This window comes from Neomonachus schauinslandi, chromosome 10, assembly GCF_002201575.2.
Source record: "Neomonachus schauinslandi chromosome 10, ASM220157v2, whole genome shotgun sequence".
NCBI lineage: Eukaryota > Metazoa > Chordata > Mammalia > Carnivora > Phocidae > Neomonachus > Neomonachus schauinslandi.
In genome coordinates this window covers 113,026,395-113,048,590 of record NC_058412.1, presented here as the reverse complement: position 1 = coordinate 113,048,590, position 22,196 = coordinate 113,026,395, and the positions used below count along the sequence as shown (strand labels likewise).

General features: G+C 47.3%; 1 protein-coding gene across 2 annotated transcripts; it reads right to left on the bottom strand.

Moving 5' to 3' along the window:
- Positions 1 to 1,232: 1,232 nt before the first annotated feature.
- BPIFA3 (BPI fold containing family A member 3) lies at positions 1,233 to 11,786 on the bottom strand. 2 transcript variants are annotated; one of them, XM_021689217.1, is made up of 7 exons: positions 11,663 to 11,786; positions 6,666 to 6,816; positions 4,729 to 4,836; positions 3,953 to 4,102; positions 2,626 to 2,710; positions 2,179 to 2,242; positions 1,233 to 1,451 (listed from the first exon to the last, which is right to left on the bottom strand). In XM_021689217.1, exons 1-7 carry the CDS (start codon positions 11,784 to 11,786, stop codon positions 1,417 to 1,419), a joined length of 717 nt encoding a protein of 238 aa, XP_021544892.1. In that variant the 3' UTR covers positions 1,233 to 1,416. The 2 variants fall into 2 exon arrangements, with proteins under 2 accessions (XP_021544892.1, XP_021544893.1); XM_021689218.1 differs by lacking the exon at positions 4,729 to 4,836 and having other exon boundaries at positions 1,417 to 1,451.
- Between the last annotated feature and the right edge of the window lie 10,410 nt (positions 11,787 to 22,196).

Genomic DNA, 22,196 nt, shown 5'->3' with positions numbered 1-22,196 from the left:
CGGTCTTCATGTCTGACAGCATGGATTCCTTTTGCTGTTTTTGAGCTTCATATAAATGGGAGATGCAGCGTGTGCTCTTCCATGCCTGGCTTTGTTATGTGCCTGAGATGCACCCACGTGGTCATGTGTTGTCGTAGGTCATTTTCATGACCGTAGAGCATTCCCCTGGGTGACTGTCCCACGGTATTTACCCACTCTTTTTTTTTTTTTTTTAAGATTTTCTTTATTTATTTGACAGAGAGAGACACAGCGAGAGGGGGAACACAAGCAGGGGGAGTGGGAGAGGGAGAAGCAGGCTTCCCGCCGAGCAGGGAGCCCGATGCGGGACTCGATCCCAGGACCCCGGGATCATGACCTGAGCCGAAGGCTGATGCTTAACGACCGAGCCACCCAGGCGCCCCTTACCCACTTTTTTGATGGGCATTTAGGGTCTTTACTCAGGGACTCTTAGGACCACTGCTGCTATGAGCAGTCTCGTCCACATCTCCCGGTGTCCACGGGCACGTGCTTCTGTGGGGCGCCTGCTGGGGAATGGCGCTGCTAGGGCACAGGCCAGGCCTATGTGGCACTTTCGTAGATGCCGCCACCCAGACTTGTAAAGCGGTGGCGCACCTTGCCTCCCACCAGCCGTGTCAAGCCTCCTGTTGCTCCACATCCTGGAAGGCCTCTATCCCCACTTTGCAGGTGATGGAGACTTGAAGGTAAAGTGCCTTGTCCCCAACACAGCCAGTGAGTCCTCAAACCAGATTCATCCACCACTTAACAACAGGCATTTGCTGAGCTCACACTCTGTGCCAGCCCCATGGGGGCCCATGGGGGCCAGGGGGTCCGCAGCCACTCTGAGGTACATGGTTCATACCCGCCTGCGACTTCTCATTGGGCTGACTCGAATTTGAACTCAGATCTGTTCAGTGCCAACATTTATGCTTTTCGACTCTGTCATCCTTTCCCTGCACTCCTTTGGAGCCTGGCAAAGCACTTGGCACATAGTAGGTACTCAACAAATACGGGCCGAATGAATGAGGGAATGGGAAATCTCAACAGGGCCTTCCCCGCATTGATGAGCAAATCTCGAGATGGGCTTCTGGCTGCAAATTACAGGAAAACACAGTGTTTTCTCTGGTATTTCTAGGCTGATGAGCAAACCCAGGCATATTTAGTCTTAGCATGGACCTTCATCAAGTCTGACTTCTGGAACCCTAACCTCAGGGCCCAGGAAGGGGGGCCTCTGTACCCTTCAGAGTTAGAGTTTATTATGGAACAGGAAAGACTCCACAGGGTCTATGGTAAAGGTTTTTGGGGGCAGTGGAAACCCTACTCTAAGGAAGACTTAAGGTCCCAAGGTGTGAAATCTCCTTCTGGATCAGTAGGTAGCCGGAGGATGCTCAAGTCTGGTACGCGGAGGGTTGGCTGGACTCATAGTTGGTTGAGTTTATGAGCAGAAGCCTGTTCTGTAAGGAGAAGAGGCAGGATCAGTCACCAGGGTGACGGCCCGCCCAGCCCCTGCAGGGGACTCTCATCCATCCATGCCAGCCAAGGGCCAGTGCCTGAGGCACTTGCATTAAAATTCTTTCCAAATGATAAGTAGTTATATCCTTCTTCCTTTTTTTTTTTTTTTTTTTTTTAAAGATTTTATTTATCTATTTGACAGAGAGAGAAACAGCGAGAGAGGAAACACAAGCAAGGGGAGTGGGAGAGGGAGAAGCAGGCTTCCTGCAGAGCAGGGAGTCCGATGCGGGGCTCGATCCCAGGACCCCAGGATCATGACCTGAGCCGAAGGCAGACGCTTAACGGCTGAGCCACTCAGGCGCCCCAGTAGTTATATCCTTCTTCCTTTTACTAGACTGTGAGCTCCGTGAAGGTGGGGACTGTATCTATCTGCAAATGGTGGGTGGTCTCAGGTTTGGGGCGGAGGCAGTGCTCCCTAAAGGACTGAGTGGTAATCTGGTAATCTGGGGGTTTGGGTGACTTCGCGGGGCACAGCCTGCTTGGTAGGGGTGCCCTCTGCTGTCCTAGCTCTCTCAGGGGACAGGAATGGTCATCATCATATGGTCCCCTCTAAGTGTTCTCAGAGCACATGCAGACGCCCCTCAGTAGGCCTCACTGGGAGCTCCACTGGGGCACCGCTTCCATTTGCCAATCCTGAGTCCTCCTCCCTAGCTGGATGCAGACACTCACCCATGAGGCTCTTCAGCAGTTTCACGTCCAGCTGTCTGAGGATTTCACCGATCAGAGGACACACCTGGGCCACCAGCACAGAGAGAAGGGTCAGGCCAGGGACTAAGGAAGAGAAAACTAGAGTCATAGCAAGAGCGGCTCCCTTGTATTGAGCGCGAACAGGATGCCATGCACAGCACTTTCATGTCTGCCGGAATCCTCATGATGACTCTGTGAGATAGGGGTTGTGGTGATTCCCATGCTACAGATGGGGACACTGAGGCACAGGGAGGCTGAGTCACTTGCCAAGGACACACAGCTAGTAGATGACAAAACTGAAATTTTTAATGGAAATTTTTCAGGTCCTGAAGCCCAAGATTGGAAACTCTTTTCTGAATTGCCAGTATATATGTCCTGACCCTCAGACTCAAAAGATACCCTAGGGGACAATATTTTTCTCAAACTTACCTGACTTTCCACTAGGTGTGGGATAACTTTTGCCAGGTTCCCCCTGAAGTTACGGAGAAAATGTTTCATCTTTGGTGAGATATCTCTAGAAAGAGAAGTAGATGTACAGAACAGATAAATCCATGCAGTACCAATGCCAGGTGCTGGGCATTGAGGACACCTTACACAGTCATTTAATCCTCAGCCAGCGCTATATAAAAGGCACTGCTGTCGGCAGTAGTCGAAGGGGCAACTTCAGAGAGGTGATGTGACTTAGGTCCCACAGCCAGGAAGTGCTGAATAGATTAGAACCAGGTCATTAGAGCTCCAGAGTTCAGTCCTTCCCCTGCACTGTCCTAGCCATGAATGCCTGGCATGATTTAGGCATTTAGTGAACATCTGATGAGTAAATGAATGGATAGCCACTGAAGACCTAGCTGCTTTCAGCATTCTGGAATTACAGGGAGAAATCACACCCAAATCTTACCCTCAGGAGACTCATAGTCTGCTGAGTTGATAGATTTGGTCAGCTGGTATATAAATCTATTATTCTCTATTAATAAACGCACCTTATAAATAGCTATTTTTTTTCTGTCTTGTGCACGACTGTATCCCTAGCATCAAGCGTGCCATGTCTGGCTCATAGTAGGTTCTCAAACAATATTTGTTGAATGAATGAGTGATGAGGAGGAGTTCTAGAGAAGAAGGGAAGGGCATTCCAGGCAAAAGGATCAGCATGTGCAAAGGCACGGTGGCATGAAAATACATGGTGTGTTGATGGAGGGGTAGGTCCTTCAGCGGCACAAGAGGGCGAAGAGCTACAGAGTGGGACAGGTGAGAGGACAAGTGGGGTCCTGACTGACATCCAGGAGTTTGCTCTTCATTCAGAGGGCTTTGGAGAACCATTGGAGCGTTTGGAGCAGGAGCTAGGGAACATGACCACATTTCTGCGCTAGAAAGTTAATTCTGCTGCAGGGGGAGAATGGAGTGAAGGAGGTGAGGTCTGAGTCTGAGAAAGCCAGCTTGGCTCCTGCAGTGGTCCAGGAAGAGGTCTAGGAGCCAGGGTAGTAGCTGTGGAGATGGAGAAAGAGGAGGCAAGCAGGGGCTGCCAGTAGGTCATTGATGGGAACCAGTGAAGGTGGGCTGCAAGGCGGGGGGAAGAGGAAGAGTCTGGCTCCTGGGAGGGTGGCTGGGCTATCACTGGGATGCCGACTCAGGAAGAGAAGTAGATCATGGGGAAAGGGTGAGATCTGTGTTGGGCTCATCCAGGAAGTGGTGGAGATGTGTGACCACAGCTAAGGCTAGGCAGGAAGGGGCTCAGCCCAGGGGAGGGCTGCTGGGACCTTACTCGGTTAGCACTGTCGTGTAGATGCTGCTTGGCTCCACAGAGCAACTGCCTATCACCAGATGCCTCCGGCCAAACTCGTCTTTCTCCAGCCAGAACTCCACAGCGAGGTTCATGCATGCATGTGTCTTTATAATCTTGTTATTGAAAGGCCTGGGGACGAGAGAGAGAGGAGGAGGAGGGAAAGGGCAGGAGACAGAAGGAGGTGGAAACAGCCAACACAAAGGGAAGAGTGACTCTTTCAACAAACCAGCCCTGCCTGCTGACTCCTGCAGCCAGCCAGTGACCAAGGAGAAAATGCTATTAGGCAGAGTGACTTCTGAAAATCCTTTAGATAGACCAGCTTAGGGGCCTTTCGATATTTAGAAGTGGAGAGTTCATCTTATTTAAAAAATCTGTACCATTTAGCTGTGGTCTCCCTTTTGTTGGGGGCAGCTGATGGTAAAGGATAGTCTGAACAGATGGAGGGAAGGTGATGATATAATTAAAGTGTTTCTGTCTCTCTTTTTTAAATCAGTGTAATGAACTCACATAGGTTTAAATGAGCAAATGACCAGGGATTGCCACCCACATTTCAACTGAAGAAACTGGGGCTCACAGATGTGAAGTGACCTGCCCAAGGTCACACAGCAAGTGAGTTCAGAAACCAGGATTTGAACCAGGTTGGAGTGAGAAAGATCTAGGTTCCCCAGGTTGCCAAACTCCCCCCTCCCCGCAACTCCCGGATTCCCACTGAGGAGGAACAGCACCCCCACTGACCCTGCTGCTGTATGACTTACAGTCTCAAGTCAATGTCAAATTCAAGTAAGATGTTTGCTGAGAACCACTCCTTATGGAAAGACGTCCGGATCCCACCGTAGTCTAACTGAATGTTGGTGATGTTGGCGCTACAGAAGGAAAGAGCAGAGGCCATTCAAGTGTGAGGGAGCTCAGACGTCAAGACCTCAGGCTGACAAAAAAGACTGGCATGCTGTTTATGAAAAGGGCTTGGCAGTTAGGTTTGGAGTCAGATCCTTTTAAAGATGCTCAGAGGGCAAGAGCCACCTGCAGGAGCCCGGGGCTGCAAGTTGTCCCAGAGGGCCCTTCACAGCTCCACACAATGAACGTGTTCAACCCATAGCCAGCTGCAGACCCTGACTAGGGCTGTTCTCAGACCCAGCCACTGCCTCCTAGCACAGGGCCCCATAACCTGCCCAGGTGCCCAGGCCCAAGCCCGGGAGCCTTGGCCTTCTCTCCATCCCTCACCTTCACATTCAACCCATCAGTGAATCATGCTGGCTCTGCTTACAAAATATACCCGGAATTTGGCAACTTCCGACTCCTTCTGTCCCTTTCACCTGGACCAGGTCACTTTCACTTCTTGCCTGGAGATGCTCTAGTTTCTCTCTGGGCTCCTTGCCATGAACTTGGCCTCTCTACAAACTATTCTCCATGAGGCAGCCAATAGGCAGCCCTATTACTTAACACTCTCCCTGGGTTTCTCACTGCTCTTGGAATAAAATCCAAACTCCATACCATGGCCCCTAAGACCTGCAGGGTCTGGCCTCACCTGCCTCCACAGCCACACCCTTGCTCACCCAGCCACAGAGGACTTTTTCTCTTTCTCAGACACACCAGTCTCTTTCCTACTTCAGGGCCTTTGCACTTACTGCCCTTCTATGTCCTTCACGTGGTTTGCTTCCTTCTCTTCATTCTTCCTATGGATTATCTCTTTAGAAAGCTCTTCCCGATCAGCCCCTCACTCTCACCCCTTACCTTGCTAAAGTTGTCTTTATAACGTATCCCTCTATGTGAAATTAGTGATTTACTTTTGTGACTTAACTAACTTGGATGTAAGATCCAAAAAGGCAGCGACCATATGTCCCGTTCATAGCTGTATTCCAAGTACCCAGCCCAGATCCTGGTACACAGCAGGTGCGCAACGAATACTTATAACAACTATTAAGGGAGTGGAAGGAGGGAGGTGATTGTGGCTGCACACGTCCAGGGAAACCCTGCTGGCAAGTACCAGCGCTCATTAGAATGGCGAGAGCTAGGGGCGGAATGAGAGAGAAGGGAGCTCAAGGGCGCGGCAGGCTGGAGCTGGGGTGCTGACCTGGAGCAGCGGGGAGCCTGGGAGCTGAGGAGGCCCGGCCCTCCAGAGGAAGGAGTGGGACTGTAGGTGAGCAGCCCTGGGCCAGCTCTGCTGGGTTAATCGGAGCACCCAGTGCCTAGGCCTCCACTATGTGCGACAGAGAAAGCTCCCAAGTCCCTGAGGCAGGGACAATTATTCTGCCCATTTCACTGATGAGGGCTTAAGGCTGAAGCTCAGAGACCTCAGACACCTTACCCAGAGTCACACAGCTATTAGGCAAGAGAGTGGTGTTCAAATGTCCGACTCTAGTCCTGGGTTCCTTTGGCACCCCAGACGTTTAGCCAGGCTGTGCTCTGGTACCCATGTTATAGATGAGGCTGGAGTGCTCCAGCAAGGTTGGTGGCCGAACCAGGATTTAAATGCAGAAGCTTTATTCCTGGCTTTGCTTTCATTACCCTGTTATGCTGCCTCCCCAAATGACCCCTCATATTGGGCCCTCACTCATTCTTGTATTGGGCCTTTTATCCCCTCCTTCCAATCTTCCTGCTTTCTCTCTTCACAGCCTCCATGCCCTGAGCTCTGCCCTCTGACCCAGAGCTTTCTAGAGAGTCCCAGGGCCAGGGATGGGGTTCAGGGGCTCACCTGCTTTCTTGCTGATGCTGGAGGCTCATGCTGCTTATTAGCCAGCCCACCATCCCTGGGGCCATCTGCCCTGAGGCATTCAGACTGTCCATGAGGCGGAGGTTCTGGATTCGGCCCTCTGCGTTGTGCTTCATGAGGCCCTGGGCAATAACTGGAAATGGACAAGGGACCAATGACATTGCACAGTGTCGTGGACGAGGTAGGGGGTTTGGAGTCAAGAGGCCTAGGTTGTGTGTGGGCTGGTGCATTTGCTTCTTGCTGAGTGATGGGTGCTTGTCAGCCCCCAACTCCACTCTTTACACGGAAATCCGCATGCCTCATCTGGGAAATGGTGCTTTGCAGGGCTGAGGCGACACCCCTGCAGAGGGTCTGGCAGGCAAGAGCTGCTCAAATGAGATCTAATAGTGGAAAGCCCACCTGGTGCAGTCTCTGAGTCTGGACCACAGAACCTAACGTACGGCATGTACATCCCAATAAATGTTGCTTGAAGAGAACAACTAAGAAGAGCATGAATATAATTTTTCCCACACTGTGCCCAGAATAAGCTGTAGGACTAAGTGGAGCTACCAGCAGAAAAGAATGAATTCCAAAAAGGAAAGGGATTTTCAAGTGCTGGGCATGCTGAAATCCTGCCTGTCTGGGCGCTAGGATTGGACCCAGCTCTGATGAATGTCTGAGCATACCACAGGACACATTTATTTCCCTGACTTGACCCTCCCTGCGATCAGAACCTACACTGCAGGGCAGCAGAAACCATGGTTCCTCCTCACTCCCCTCCCTCCAGCTCCCAGACCCCCTTTCAGTATCCCATGTTTCTGTTGCCTGCCAATAAGAAAGTGTGTCTGGAGTCCTAGATCTGGGTTGAAATGCTACCACCTTCCTGGGTCTTGATTTTCTCATCTGTATAATGGGAACAATAATAATGCCCATCTCACAGGATTCTTGTGAGGAATATTGAGGTAAGTTATCCAAAGATATTTGGTTAAATATCGTTTATCCAAAAAAGAATATTACTGAGCATCTATTGGGTATCAGGCCTTGTGGCCAAAGACACAAACCAGTTTTCTGTCTAGTAAGAGAGACATACATTGACCAAATAGTTTCAAAGATAGAGTGATACTACAGGTATGCCTAGAACTCTTAGTAGTTCTTGGTTAATGATAACAACACTTGGATAATTGTGAGCAGTAGACGCTAGTAGTTGCCAGCCCAATATCCATTTATCCACGCACCCATCCATCCATACATCCATCTACCCATTCACCTACTGATCCATCCATCTGTCCTCTGTCCAGTATCCACTCATCTGTCTATCCATCCATCCACCCTCCCATCCATCTTCCATCTGTCCAAATATCCACCCGTCTGTTCATCTGTCTATCCATCCTCCCATCCATCTGTCCTGTCATCCCCATCTGAACCCTGTTTTGATTCAGCCTCCTTCTCCAATTCCTGGTCCAGATGAGGCCTTTGATTATCTGAGCCATCATTGCCCAGTGACTCTTTCAGGTTTGAAGTGGGCATGTGACCCAAGTTGGCCTTATCAGACTAAACGGAAGATCTTATGTTTCATGTTTGAGGGGAAGTTTCTTTATTTGTCTCCTCCTGGGAGGGAGCAAGCCAGTCTGTCGCTCTGTTGGTCACTGGCCACCATTTTCCTACCACACTGGGAACTAGCAGCCTGAGGATGAAACTATGATGATAGCAGAGCTAAAAAAAAAAAAAAAAAAAAAAAAAAAGGATAAAATCCAGCTCTGGATGGCACCTTTGAGTTGCTGATTGAATCAGACCTGGAGTTTGTCCTGCCTATGAGTTTTGGTTATATGAAATAACGTTTTTTTTTCATCATTTAGGCCATATTGAGTTGGGTTTTCTGTTCTGTGCAGCTAAGTGCCCTAACTGATATGAGAGGTGGTTATAGTGATAAATATATTCACAGTTGAAAAAGCACTTGGCACATGTTTTTCCTCATTTGAATCTCCAGGGCAGCCCCATGAAATAGCATTCCAACTGCACCCATTGTAACCATGAGGATGCATGGGCCCCCGAATACACATGAATGTATTTCATAACCTAGATGGAATGGATACCTTTGTGGCAAACCATAAAATGCCAAGTTGTGTTGAGGGAAGTGGGAAACATTGATAATCTAAAAGATTTAAGAAATAGAAATAGTAATTGAAGATTTCATTCCCAAAAGTTTTTGATCTATATGATTTTGGGGAAGAGTTTTACCAAACTTTATATAAAGAGATAATTGTGAAAGAAAATAAAAAAAGAAGAAGATGCCAAATTCATTTTATGAGGCTAGTGTAACTTGCCAAGCTTCCGGAACAGTACAGGGGAGGAAAGGTCCACATCAATTTCATGTATGAAAAATCTGCTGAAGTCCTATAAAATTATTACCTAACAAATTGACTAGCCAGCCAATAGCACATTATAAAAATACATTACATTATAAAATATATTTTAGTATGATACATTATAAATACATTCTAATCATTATAAAGATAGTGCAATATGGATATATCATTCTAGTAAGTTACAAAAATATCATATTTATTCCAGAAATGCTGGGATGGGTTCAACAGACAAAAATCTGCTAATACAATTTATCACATTAACGGTTTAGAGGAAAAAATGGAGTAATTTTTAGATGCCGAAAAACATTTGTTAAAAGCCAGTACTGATTTATGATTAAGAAAAATTCAGAAAAAAAAGAAAAATTCAGAAAACCAGGACTATGGGGATTTCTTTAAATGATAAAAAAAGATTTCAAAAATCTGGAAAAAACTGAAAGATACACTAAGTTTCTAATGGGTGACCTCATATTGCAAAAATGTCAGTTCTCTCTAAATTAACAAATTCAATGAAACCCAAATCAAATTTCCAAGTGATTTTTTTTTTTAAAGAACTCAGCACATTCTAAATAAAATTCAAGAAGAAAAATCAGATAAAATCGCATTTTACAAAGATGTAGCATTTAAAATATTCTGCTGTTGGTGTAGAAATAGTGGTGTAGAAACACAGACACAGAATACAGAGCCCCAAAGGGAATCCACGTGCTTGGGAACTTGATCTTTCATAGATGGGTTGAGAAAACAGACTCCTTACACAGACGGAAGTGAAGCTGAGGCCGTGACTTACATGCATAAGCAACATAAAGGTGGCCTCCAGATGGGTTAAAATCCTGAACGTGAAGGGTAAAACGATAAAGCTATTAGGGAAAACAAAGTAGAAGATGCCTGGGGTAGAGACAAGGGTTTACGACTCATCAAACACAAACCATGGGATGAAATTTTGATGAGTTTGAAAATCTTCCTGTTCGGTGAAGGACCTACAAACAAAGTTGATGACAGTTTGGGAGAAATGTTAGCACTGGTTAGACCTGATGAAGGACCAGCATCAAGAATAAATTAACACTAGGGGCGCCTGGGTGGCTCAGTTGGTTAAGCAACTACCTTCAGCTCAGGTCATGATCCCAGGGTCCTGGGATTGAGCCCCGCGTTGGGCTTCCTGCTCAGCAGAGAGCCTGCTTCTCCCTCTCCCTCTGCCTGCCGCTTCCCCTGCTTGTGCTCTCTCTCTGTCAAGTAAATAAATAAAAAATCTTAAAAAGAATAAATTAACACTCAAATCAGAGAGGATAAAAAAATCCCCGGGAGGCAAAGAGAAACATGGACAAGAGATAAGGACAGGGAATTCAAAGAAATCAAATGGCTAACAAAACTAGGATGAGATGCCCAAGCTTCCCACTGATCAGATGAAGTCAAGCTGAGACAAGTTGATAGCACTCAAATGTACTTCAGGCTGGCAAAAAGGAGAAAGATAGTGTTACATACTGAATTGTGTACCTCCTCCTGCCCCCAAATTGATATATTTGGATATATTTGGCCTGGATATAGTCTCCAGTGGGACTGCATTTGGAGACAGGGCCTTGAAGGAGGTAAAGAGGGTTAAATGTGGTCATAAGGTTGGGGCCCTAATCCGATAAGACTGGTGTCCTTCTAAGAAAAGAGAGAGATAGCAGAGTGTACTCTCTGTGCACACACAGAAGGAAGGCCCATGTGAGGACACAGGGAGAGGGCAGAGACCCACAAGCCAGAAGGAAGAGAGAAGAGGGGTTTCGTCAGAAACCGACCCTGTGGGCGTCTTGATTTTGAACTTCCAGCCTCCAGAACTGTGAGAAAAGAAATGTCTGTTGTTTGAGCCCCCCAGCCTGTGGTATCTTGCTGTGGCCACTGGAGTAGACTGAGGCAGATGGATCCTCTCCAGTGTTGGGAAACAGGTGTGGGGAGACAGGTGTGCTCGTTTGTCGCTGGAGCGGGTATAGACCAGCACAGCCCTTCTAGAGAGCAATCTGGCAGTCGTTAGTTAAATTGAATTTGTACCCACCCTAAGGCCCAGCGACCCCGTTCACTTCTGGGTCTATCCCAGAGACATTCTTCCCTGGCTCCTTACAGGGCCACATGCAAGGATGTTCATCTCAGGGTAGCTTCTAATAGTGGGGACTTAGAGACGACACAGGTGTCCGTCCCTAGGGAAATGGCCAAGCGGTGGTGAGTCCAATCTCATGGACTTCTCAGTACCAGCCTGAAGCAACAGATGTCAACAGCACAGTGTCCAATGAAAACAGTAAAAAACAACAAGATCCATGTGGCAGTATCATCTACGCAAATCAAAACACTGTATATCAGGACATGAGGGTATATAAACACATGTGTTAAACACACCGCAGGGCCTGCTGAGGAAGTGGGGGTGGGAGTGAGAATAAGCAGTAAAGGGGAAAACAACAAAAAAACCCACAAGAGGGCCTTGCCATGATTCACCGTAATGATGACGTGCTATGAACTGGCATATGATCAACTCAACCTCAGTTTTCTGTACTTGAGGTCTAAGAGAAAAAGGAAGAGAGGGAGTGACTGACCCGAGGTCACCCAGCAGGATGATGCCTTCCCCACCCACCCTGTGACCGTGGGCAGAGCACGGGCTGAGCTTACTTCTCGCCAGAGCTGGTTTGCTGTCCATGTGGGCCTTGGCCAGGCCACGCCAGGGCTGCTTGTGCAGTGCTGAGGGCACGGACAGCAAGCTGAGGAGGACCAGGAGCCTCCAGATTGGACACATCTTGGGTTCTGGGACCTGCGGGTGTCAAGAAAGGTCAGATGGTACCCAGGTGGGTGGTTACGGGGGTGGCTGCTTGAATGAGTGGACTCATGGTTTTCTGTCGGAGGGCGACACCAGGGTTAGCCCTGAGCATGCCGTTGGGGAGTGTCGTGATGGGCTCTGGCAGCTGCCGCTGGGCTTTGCTCACATGGTAAGGGCAGCAGGTGGAACCCTGGGGGGAGGGCCAGGGACCCAGAGGGAGGCCGTGTTGCTTGGATACGCCCGGTAGAGCCCACTGTTGGGTCATCCAGCAACAGTCCTCTCCTAGACCCTGCACAGGCTGGGTGGTGGGGATCCTTGGGGATCCTACAGTAAATGAATGAGGATGGCTAATTTCAGGCTTTCCAATTGGACTAGGACTTTCTTTTTTTCTTTTTCTTTTTTAAGATTTTATTTATTTATTTGACAGAGAGAGACACAGCGAGAGAGGGAACACAAGCAGGGGGAGAGGGAGAAGCAGGTTTCCCGCCGAGCAGGGAGCCCGATGTGGGGCTCGATCCCAGGACCCTGGGATCATGACCTGAGCCGAAGGCAGACGCTTAACGACTGAGCCACCCAGGCGCCCCTAGGACTTTCTTAAGGGCAAGATCATTTGCAGTGCCCACCATGATGCTTGCTTGCCAGAAATTAGTGTTAATGGATGTTTGTTGAGTGACTAAATGACTGAATACATGAATGAGTGAGAAAAGTTGATCTCTGAACCGCCTACCAAATTATAAGTTTCTGTAGGGCAGGGTGTGAGTCGAATTAATCCTCATGTGTCCAGGGCCTCCCAGGTTTACTGCATGGTAGTTAGCAATAAATATTTGTTAAATGATATGAATGAATGAATGAATGAATGAACAGTTGGATGGATGGTTTATGGATAAGATTTACAGGAGGTAGACAGAGAGCCTTGAAGCCAAAGCGTTAGGTTTACTTCATTGCTCTGGAGTTGGGGGTCAGAGAAACTTCAGTTCAAATCCCCCTGTCCTCACCATCTCAAGAAATGGTGCCACAGTCCATCCAGTTGCTCTGGCCTCAGTCCTTGGAGTTCCTCTTGACTCTTCTTTCCTCATGGCCCACAGCCCATCTCTCAGAAAATCCTGCCAGCACTTCCAGAATCTGACCACGTCCGGCAGCTCCTTCTCAGCCACCCTCACATCGGCCTGGATTATGCTGGGGTGTCCCTACCTTTCTCCCTTGCCCGCCTACAATCTCTTTTGTACACAACAGCCTGTACAGTCTTTTTTTTTTTTTTTTTTTTTTTTTAAGATTGATCTGTTTTTATTTGAGGTGGGTGGAGGGGCAGAGGGAGAGGAAAGGAAGACAATCTCAAGCCGACTCCCTGCTGAGCGCAGAGCCCGGTGGAGAGCTCGCTCTCACGATCCTGAGATGGTGACCTGAGCCAAAACCAAGAATCAGACGCTTAACCCGCTGAGCCACCCCGGTGTCCCCTGCAAGATCACTTTAAGATGTTAATCAGACCAGGGCCCTCCTCTGCTCCAAATTCTCTAAAGTTTCCCACTGCAGCCACACAGGCCTCAGGGGTCTGGGCCCCACAGTTCAGCTGCTGGGAGCTCTGAGACAAAAGGCACTCTTCACTCCCTGTGCTCTCCTCTCGGGCAGTAGGGAATGTGCAGGGTCCTTTGCAGAGCTCACGAAGCCCTGGGGCCATCTTTGGGCACTTCACATCCAGTTTTGTAAGAGATCATAACGAAAGCATTAGTTCAGGGTGTTGGCTTTCTGGAATTGACGTCCTCACAGGGTTCACACTCCCCTTGGGGATGTTTGTAGAATATCAATTACCTCGAAATGTACTTTTCCAGTCTTCCTGGTCTTGTGTAACCAGTTGGGATTTTATTTTTTGTGCAGAAAATTGGAGAAGAGTGGGCACTGTTGGGAGGAACAAACCTGTTGTCCTTGGCTCTTTGGAGGTCTGAACTGGGGAGGGGGGAGGGCTGTTATCCCTGCCTCATCACAGGCTGTGGCTCTCAGGGCCACGAGTCTATAGAGATGATGGGTGGAAGGTGTAGACTTTTCCAAGCCTGGTGCAGGACAGGGGAGCAGGAAGGCACTGCTCAGGGGTGAGCCCTGCAGTTCCTTGTCCTTGCGGTGCCCCCGTCCCCGTGGGGAGACTGCCAGTCTTCAGCCATCCCTGCTGTGAGCACGGGATGGTGACGTGTGGTTGTGAAGGGGAGGCGGGAGGTGCTCTGCGAGGGCCCAGTGAGGGGAGACCTGAGCAGTGGGGAGAGGGTTATCAGAGAAATGACCTCCCTGAGGAGATGGAGTTTGAGTGGACATTGAAGGGAAAGGTTAGCTGGTGTGCTCTCTCCCTCCCCTCCAGCGCTCCCCACCCCGCCCCAATCCCCAGCAGCTACCTCCGAGGTGGTGCTGACATTTATTTGGTGGGCCTCATTCACCGTGCTAAGCCTGCCCCACAGGTGATCTCATTCCACCCTCATAACGCATGTGGGGGGGCGGGGACCCAGAGGAACCCAGCAGCCTGCAGAGCTCCCAGCCGGGACGAGGATGAGCTGCCACCCTAGCAGCCTCTCTGGCCCTCCCCTGAGTGGTGAGATGTTGTTTCCTTTGGAAGGTGGAGCTGCTGGATGCCCCAAACCTCACCTATTAGCCATCACCTTTACTATTTCAAAGAACTTTCTTTAGAACAAACTTCTTTACCTTTTTGGGGGGCATTTTGAAAATGTGATGAAAACTTTGGTTTGTCTGTTCAGAAAAACAAAATGTACCTATTTAAAAAATGTTGCTCATAGTAGCAGGATTTCCATCATACTCCTAAGGTGTGCCCATCAACACCAATTAAAACCTCTGCTCTCCTGGGTAATTGACTTTCAAGGAGTTTGACTTGGATAAAAATGTATTTATCCAGGGGCGCCTGGGTGACTCAGTTGGTTAAGCGACTGCCTTCGGCTCAGGTCATGATCCTGGGGTCCTGGGATCGAGCCCTGCATCGGGCTCCCTGCTCAGCGGGAGGCCTGCTTCTCCCTCTCCCGCTCCCCCCGCTTGTGTTCCCCCTCACGCTGTCTCTCTCTCTCTCTCTCTGTCAATTAAATAAATAAATAAAATCTTTAAAAAAAATGTATTTATCCAGTCAACCATTACTTCCTGTGGGCCTACGATGTGCCAGGCACTGTGCTTGGCTCTAGGCAATAAAAGACACCCTGCTTCTCCAGCAACTTCTAGTCTGGTGAGAGAATCAGAACCAGACAAAATAAACAATACATGGAATAGTTACAAATCATATCAAAGGGAAGAAGTTGGGTGAGATTGAGAATAGGAGGGAGGCCACTGGGCGACGAGTAGGGAAGGTCTCTCAAGAAGGTGACATTTGAGCTGAGTCCAGGAGGAGATGGAGTCTACACTGAATGTAGATGGGGGAGGGTGTGTCTGGCAGACAGAATGGCAGGGGCAAAGGCCCTGGGGTGGGAAAAGGCTCAGCAGATTGGAGGAACAAAGGCAGATGGGTGTGGCTGCATCTACTGGGTCAGAAGTTGGTGCCCATGTGCCCAGGCTCCCATCCATGCCTCCAGGGAGGGGGTGTCCGGCGTGACAAGGAGGCAGGAGTTTCCCCGGGTTCACAAGGGCCAAGCAGGCTTTTGTACATGAGCACCCTCCTATAGCCAGGCAGAGGTGCCCCGCCCTCCGCCAACCCTACAATCCGCCCCCCACCCCCCGCCCCGCAACTCCTTGGGCTCTAAGGCAGCTCCAGGTCCCCAGCCAAAGGCAGAGAGGTCCTGAAACTCCAGGGGGCAGCAGAATGGGTAGAAGCAGAGTGGTGGAAGATTCCTGCACCTGATTCAGTAGGGGGGGAGGCTGGTTTAGTTCACTGAGAATCACTCTTCTATGGAATGGAATTCATCATTCACACAGGCATTCATTTATTCCTTTTTTTTTTTTTTTAGAAATAATATGTTTTTAACAATCATAGAAGTCTAAAGACTGGAACTTTAACCCAAAGACAAACTTCCTTGAACAGGGGATGAGGGGTAGGAGGGGAGTGGGGTGCCTTCTGAATGGAATATTGGGCTTGACAAAGGATGATGAGGTTCTGGGTTCTGGTGTGGCCTGAAGCAGGGAAGGGAAAGTGGAAAAGCTGGAGCTTCTGGGTACCTTGCAGTGCTTTTGGGAGGACAAGTGGGGCTTGTAGAAATGCAGAGTCCTGGGCCACCCCTGAGCAATTGAGTCTGTCTCTGGAGGTGGGGACTGGGACTAAGCTTCTGGGTGAGTCTGCTGCATGTGGTGCACGAGAACCATGTAACTGAAGTAGGAAGATGGTGCCAGACAATATTCGTTGAGAGCTGACTGCTCAGAGGGCAGTCTAAATGCTTTACTTGTAATCGCTTCTTTAATCTTCCACACGGCCCTGTGAGGGAGGTACTGTCATGACTGGCCTCCCTTTGCAGAGGCACAGAGAAGTTGAATACAATCCCTGAAGCCACCAGCTGGGGGCAGGTGGGGCTGGGGCAGGAGCAAGGCAGCCAGACCCACAGAGGGGAGATCAGAGGAGCGGTCGCTCATTCCCCATCTACCTCCTCCTCCCACAGCCCACTCCGCTCCCCAACACGATCCCACGGCCCCCACAGGCATTGCAAGGAGAGGCAGGAAGAGCACCAGTGGGCTCGTATTGAGTCCCAACTCTGTGCCAGGCTCTGCTCTAAGCGTTCACTGTAGATTAATTTCATTAATCCAATAGCCCTGGAGGGTTGTGTTGTTATTGCTGAACTTCACAGATGCAAAGCCTGAGACGCACAGATGCAAAGCCTGAGATGGAGTCACTTGCCCAAGGACACGCAGCTGGTAAGCCTGGAGCCAGGATTCAAACCCAGGGTGTCTGGCTCTGTAGGCTCTGTCTCGTCTCTAGATAAATTCGCCCACAGCCCTTGCCCTTCATCCTGGGCTCTGTGAGCCTGTGTTGTCCAATGGCATTTCCTCTCATATTCCAGAGAGGCCACTAAAGACTCCAGGGGACATGCGGCAACTATCAAAAGATTTTCAATGAGCTGGAGTTGATCCACCAGGGGGAGTGAAGACTGCAGGTCTCACCATAACCATGAACTCTCTGAACCACTAGGGGGCAGGAACTGACTGCATCAAGCCCAGGGTCCTACCTAGCGGAGATGTTCTCAGGAGAAAATGAGGGAGGCAGGCCATTCACAATGACCAGCTATTCAGAGCCACGCCTGCCTTAAATGTCAGCCAGTGGGGAGGAGGAAATGTGCTTGAGTCCTTCTCCTTAAAGTGCACGTCAGACCTCAGCATCCATTGTAAGAAGCTTGAACAAGAGAAGTCAACTAAAAACAAAGCAAGCAGGGGCGCCTAGGTGGCTCAGTTGGTTGTCGGACTCTTGGTTTCGGCTCAGGTCTTGATCTCAGGGTCCTGGGATCAAGTCCCCTGTTGGGCTCTGTGCTCAGCACAGAGTCTGCTTGAGATTCTCTCTCCCTTTCTCTCTGCCCCTCACCTTGCTTGTGTGTGCGATCTCTCTCTCTCGCTCTCCAATAAATAAATAAATCTGTAGGGATGCCTGGGTGGCTCAGTTGTTAAGCGTCTGCCTTTGGCTCAGGTCATGATCCCAGTGTCCTGGGATTGAGCCCCGCATCGGGTTTCTTGCTTGGCAGGAAACCTGCTTCTCCCTCTCCCCGCCCCCAGCTTGTGTTCCCTCTCTCACTGTGTCTCTCTCTGTCAAATAAATATATAAAATCTTAAAAAAAAAAAAAAATCTTAAAAAAAATAAAAACAAAGCAAGGAAGTAATAAATGTTAGAATAAAAATTAATGAAATAAAAACTGAAAAACATTAAAGAAAATCAATGAAGTCAGCAGCCAGTTCTTTTAGATTAATACAATTGATAAAACTCTAGTCAGGTAGATTCGGAAAAAGCAAGAAGATACAAATGACCAATATCAGGAATGAGAGGGGTGACAGCATTACAGACTTTACAGATATTATAAGGATAATAAGGAAATATCATGAATGACTTTATGCCAATTAATTCTACCACTTAGATAAAAGGAACAAATTCCTTGAAAGACACAAACTACCAAAGCTTCTCAAGAAGAAATAGATAACCTGAAAAGCCCTGTATCTATTAAAGATACTGAATCTGTAGATAAAAACCTTAGTGCACAGAAAACTCTAGACCTAGATTGCTTCATCACCAAACACCACATTATACCCAAGCAATTCCAGAAAATTGAAGAGGAGAGAATACTTATCTAGTCCTTCTATGAAGCCAGCCTCACCCTAATACCAAATCCAGACTAGGATCAATACTACAGACCAATATTTATCATGAACATAGAGACAAAAATCCTCAACAATGTATTAGTGACTTCAATACAGATTTAAATGCATCATGATTAAGTGGAGGTTTGTCTCAAGAAATCAAGTTTAGTTTAGCATTTGAAAATCAGTGTAATACCTCATATTAAGAAACTTGATATGTAGTCCATGAAGGACATCTCAGATTGCATGGTTATTTGATGTTCCATGCTTAGATATTCATCTCTACGAGGACTCAGTAGCAAGACAGGAGCTATTTTCCAAAATTAAAACAGTTATCTGCAGACCAGGATAAGGCTTTTCTCCAAAGCCCTACACATCTGTGCTGTGTTTCTCTTATTAGAGCTTGCCAGAGCATCCATAAACATCCTCATTTGCCACAGATACTCTGAAAGTATAATTGGTTCTGGCTAGGTCATAAGGACAAAGTGATAGAGAAACTTGCACTGCTTGCTGGAGAGCCTATTCTTGCTCTGATTCCTACTCAAACCGGTACCTTAAGAGTTACTCAGTAGGGGCGCCTGGGTGGCTCAGATGGTTGAGCGTCTGCCTTCGGCTCCGGTCATGATCCCAGGGTCCTGGGATCGAGCCCCACATCGGGCTCCTGGCTCAGCGAGGAGCCGGCTTCTCCCTCTGCCTCTGCCTCTCTCCCTGCTCATGCTTTCTCTCTCTGTATCTCTGTGTCTCAAATGAATAAATAAAATCTTAAAAAAAAAAAAAAAGAGTTACTCAGTAAATGCATCAGAATGACGCTTTTAATTGTGGTATGCATTACCTTAAAAATTAAAATGGCCTATGAAGCTCTGTGCCTTTTTGTACTTGCAGAAACTTCATCAAAGTGCTGGGAACCTGGGCTTTTATGAGGTTGTATCTCACCTTCTTCCTCATGTATATTTTACTAATGCCTTTAAATGCTTATTAATTCCTGCTCATCAAGTTTAGCCAGCATAATGTTACCAATGTATTGGACATATGTGATGTTCTGTGATGTCCATATGATCAAGATTTTTATAGATTATGTTATTGTAGAGAGCACAGTAGTGCTGGGAAGAACTATGAAGGTGTCCTGGTAGGACTGCCAAGTAAAAGCAAGCAGATTCTGATGGTCCCTACATCTTGAAATGGGAAAAACATTTTCAAGGGCAATAGTGAATCCCAGGTGTCAGGGGCTGGGTTGACTTTAAGGACAGTGAACAGTCTTGTTAAATGGGGATGGGATAGGTCTTGTGAGGTTTTTTTCCTAATGTGTCCACTTGGCTAGGCTACAGTCCCATTATTTAATCAGATGCTAACCTAGGTGTTGATCTGAAGGGAGTTTTCAGATGTAAAGTCCATAATGAGATGACTTAATGTAAGGGAGATTATCCTGGATAATCCAGGTAGGACTAATACAGTTAGTTGGGAGGACTAGAAAGCAAGACTGAGGGAAGAGGGAGAAAGGGGGAGAGAGAGACAGAAAAGAGGAACAAGGAGGAGGGGGGAGGAGAAGGAGGAGAAAAAGAAGAAATATTTCTTGTGGACAGCTTCCGTGCTTGAGTCTCCCTTCCTCATGGCTTGACCTATGGGTTTTGATCTTGCTTAACCAACCCCCATAATCATGTAAATCAATGCCTTGTGATCCCTCTCTTTGTCTCTTTCTCTCCTCTGCATTAATCCTGACTGATACAAGTATCAGCTTCCTTTTGTCTCTCAAATTAAAATGATGGCCTTTGTCTCTCCAATTCCCCCCAGTGATGTAGTATTGCTTTGCTTATTATCCTGTTACAAGAGAAAGCTCTCCACTTGGCCTTTCTTCTCCCAAAAGCTCTCTCTCCATGGATCAGAGAGCCACATGTGGATTCTGCCAGTTGCTAATTATGTCTCTTCCAATTATACATTAAAGAATTAGAGAAATAATCACAGAACAGGTCCATGTAATTATCAGGCCCATTCTGAATCAAACTCGTGCCAAAACTCCATTTATCATTTAACAACCATTTAGCCCACTTTGGTGGACCATAAAACTATTTTGGGTTCTTGGAAAATAGCATAAATTCAGAGCCAGTATCTCATATCCCCAAAAGTTCTGGGTATTTTTCCACAGAGCACCATGATTCTCATAAATGTCAACAGGCCAATTTGGAAAGACTTGAAGGAAGACTTGGAGTACATGCTGTGGCAATATTGCAGGATCCCTTGCTTCCCCTTCAATCAAGGGGTTCCTGATCCTGAACTGGCTTTTAACTGGAAATTGGATGAAAAGTTCTGACTTCCCATTTTGGCAACCCAAGTCAAGTTTCTAACCTGGAGATCCTCCTGATCAATTAACATTTAATAGGTGGGCCATCTATTTCCTTTCTAGGGAAACTGATCAATTAGCAATTGCCAAATATTCTGATTACCAATTCATCCTTGCTATCCATTACAATAAGTGTGCCCTCTTTTTTTTCTGCCAGTTAAGTTCCACCACTTTCTCTATGTTACTCATATATCTCATCATCCCCCATTGAAATCAGGGAGTGCTTCTCAATGGCAGCATTTCCCAGGTAATAGAAAACAGCTTTTCAAGAATATGGATGCTCTCCTAACTGATATATTTTTCAATTTTTTAGTGAAGAGATTGTTGTTTGGGCCCTCTCAGGAAAAGTAATGGTGGGGTGACATGTGTTTGCAAAAGATAAATCCACTCCAACAGTCCAGTCTCCCCAAGCCTTTGGATTCCTTACTTATATTGAACCTGGAAAGTTCTCAGCCTCATTGAATGAAGGCCATTTTTGAGTTTATTTTCCAGTAACCAACACAATAAGTTATCAAAGCCATTTTCAGCTGTGTGATCTCATATTAAATCCAGAATCTTTGATGAAGGTACCCATCCATCAATTAGGAGCAACCCAGTTTATATTTTATTTGGTCTAACATATTTAGAATCAATTGCTGATGTGGAGAATGATGTGGTTTTGGAATATAGGTGAGGTTTGGTGGGGTGAGGTCTGTAGCTGAGGGCCAAGAAAGAATTCTTGAGATGTCTTTGGTGCAAAATGGTGGTTTTATTAAAGCACGGGGACAGGACTGGAGGACAGAAAGAGCTGCTGCACCGGGATTGTGAGGAGTGGTGATTATATTCTCAGGAGTTGGGAAGTAAGGAAAAGGGAGGTTTCAAAAGAACTTTCATATGCTGAAGAGGACCTACAAGATACTGGAGGCCTTGCCATTGTCAAGGTTGTTTTCCCCACTAGCAAGGTATTAACATTAAGATAGCTGGGAGATTCCTGGAAGAATGTCACACATGTCCCACCCAGGAGTGGGGGTGGGGGGAGGTTGCAGGTGTCAGCTTGTGCTTTGTCTTCAGCTAGCCTTCTGCTCCCTCATCAGAGAACAAAGGCAAAAGAAAAAGAATTAAACTTCCTTATAACTTACAGCCCATTGACAAGTACTTGGGACTGGCAGAGTGACCTTCCTCAAGGAGTTTAGCGGCCTTGATGTTAATACTTTGCTAGAGGCAAAAGGCAACCTTAACCTAACAGTAGCCTAACCCCCAGGATCCTGTAAATCTTCTTTAACATATAAAAATCCCTTTGGAAACTTCCGTTATCTCTATCCCCCAAGATATATGTTAGCCATCATCCTCCAAGCATATGGCCCACTGATATACATCTGAAGAGTCTCTGGACTAGGGTTTTACTAGACAGTAGTAAATGACCTTTTCCTAACAACAGCTAGTCCCTCAAGGTCCTGGAAACTTTGCTTCCAAATTCCTTAGAGACTTAAGCTATCCATAACCCCTCTCAACTTGAAAGTATATAATCAGTCACTCCTCACAACCCCAGTGAAGCTTTTACTATCCACGGGTCCTGCCCCATGCTTTAATAAAACTACCTTTTTGCACTGAAGACATCTCAAGAATTCTTTCTTGACCGTTCGCTCCTGAACCTTAACATTTTCACATCAGTTGCTATACATATTCCCCATGTCTGCTGATATAAATTAACAAAAAAAGTAATTATTTTGAGTATCTAAGTTGTTTAATCTTTATTCTTGTGCCCTTGGAGCATGCTGAGATCTGAACCAAGTTATGGTTTTTTAAGGATCTTGGAGGAGAAACTTCATGCA

Bases quoted from the DNA above. Each gene is read 5' to 3' on its own strand.
- BPIFA3 (XM_021689217.1), bottom strand. From the start codon at position 11,786: ATGTGTCCAATCTGGAGGCTCCTGGTCCTCCTCAGCTTGCTGTCCGTG. The intron at 2,711-3,952 runs GTAAGGTCCCAG...TTCTCTTTCTAG, and splicing joins TACACGACAGTGCTAACCGA to AGATATCTCACCAAAGATGA. The intron at 2,243-2,625 runs GTAAGTTTGAGA...CTGGTGGCCCAG, and splicing joins CACACCTAGTGGAAAGTCAG to GTGTGTCCTCTGATCGGTGA.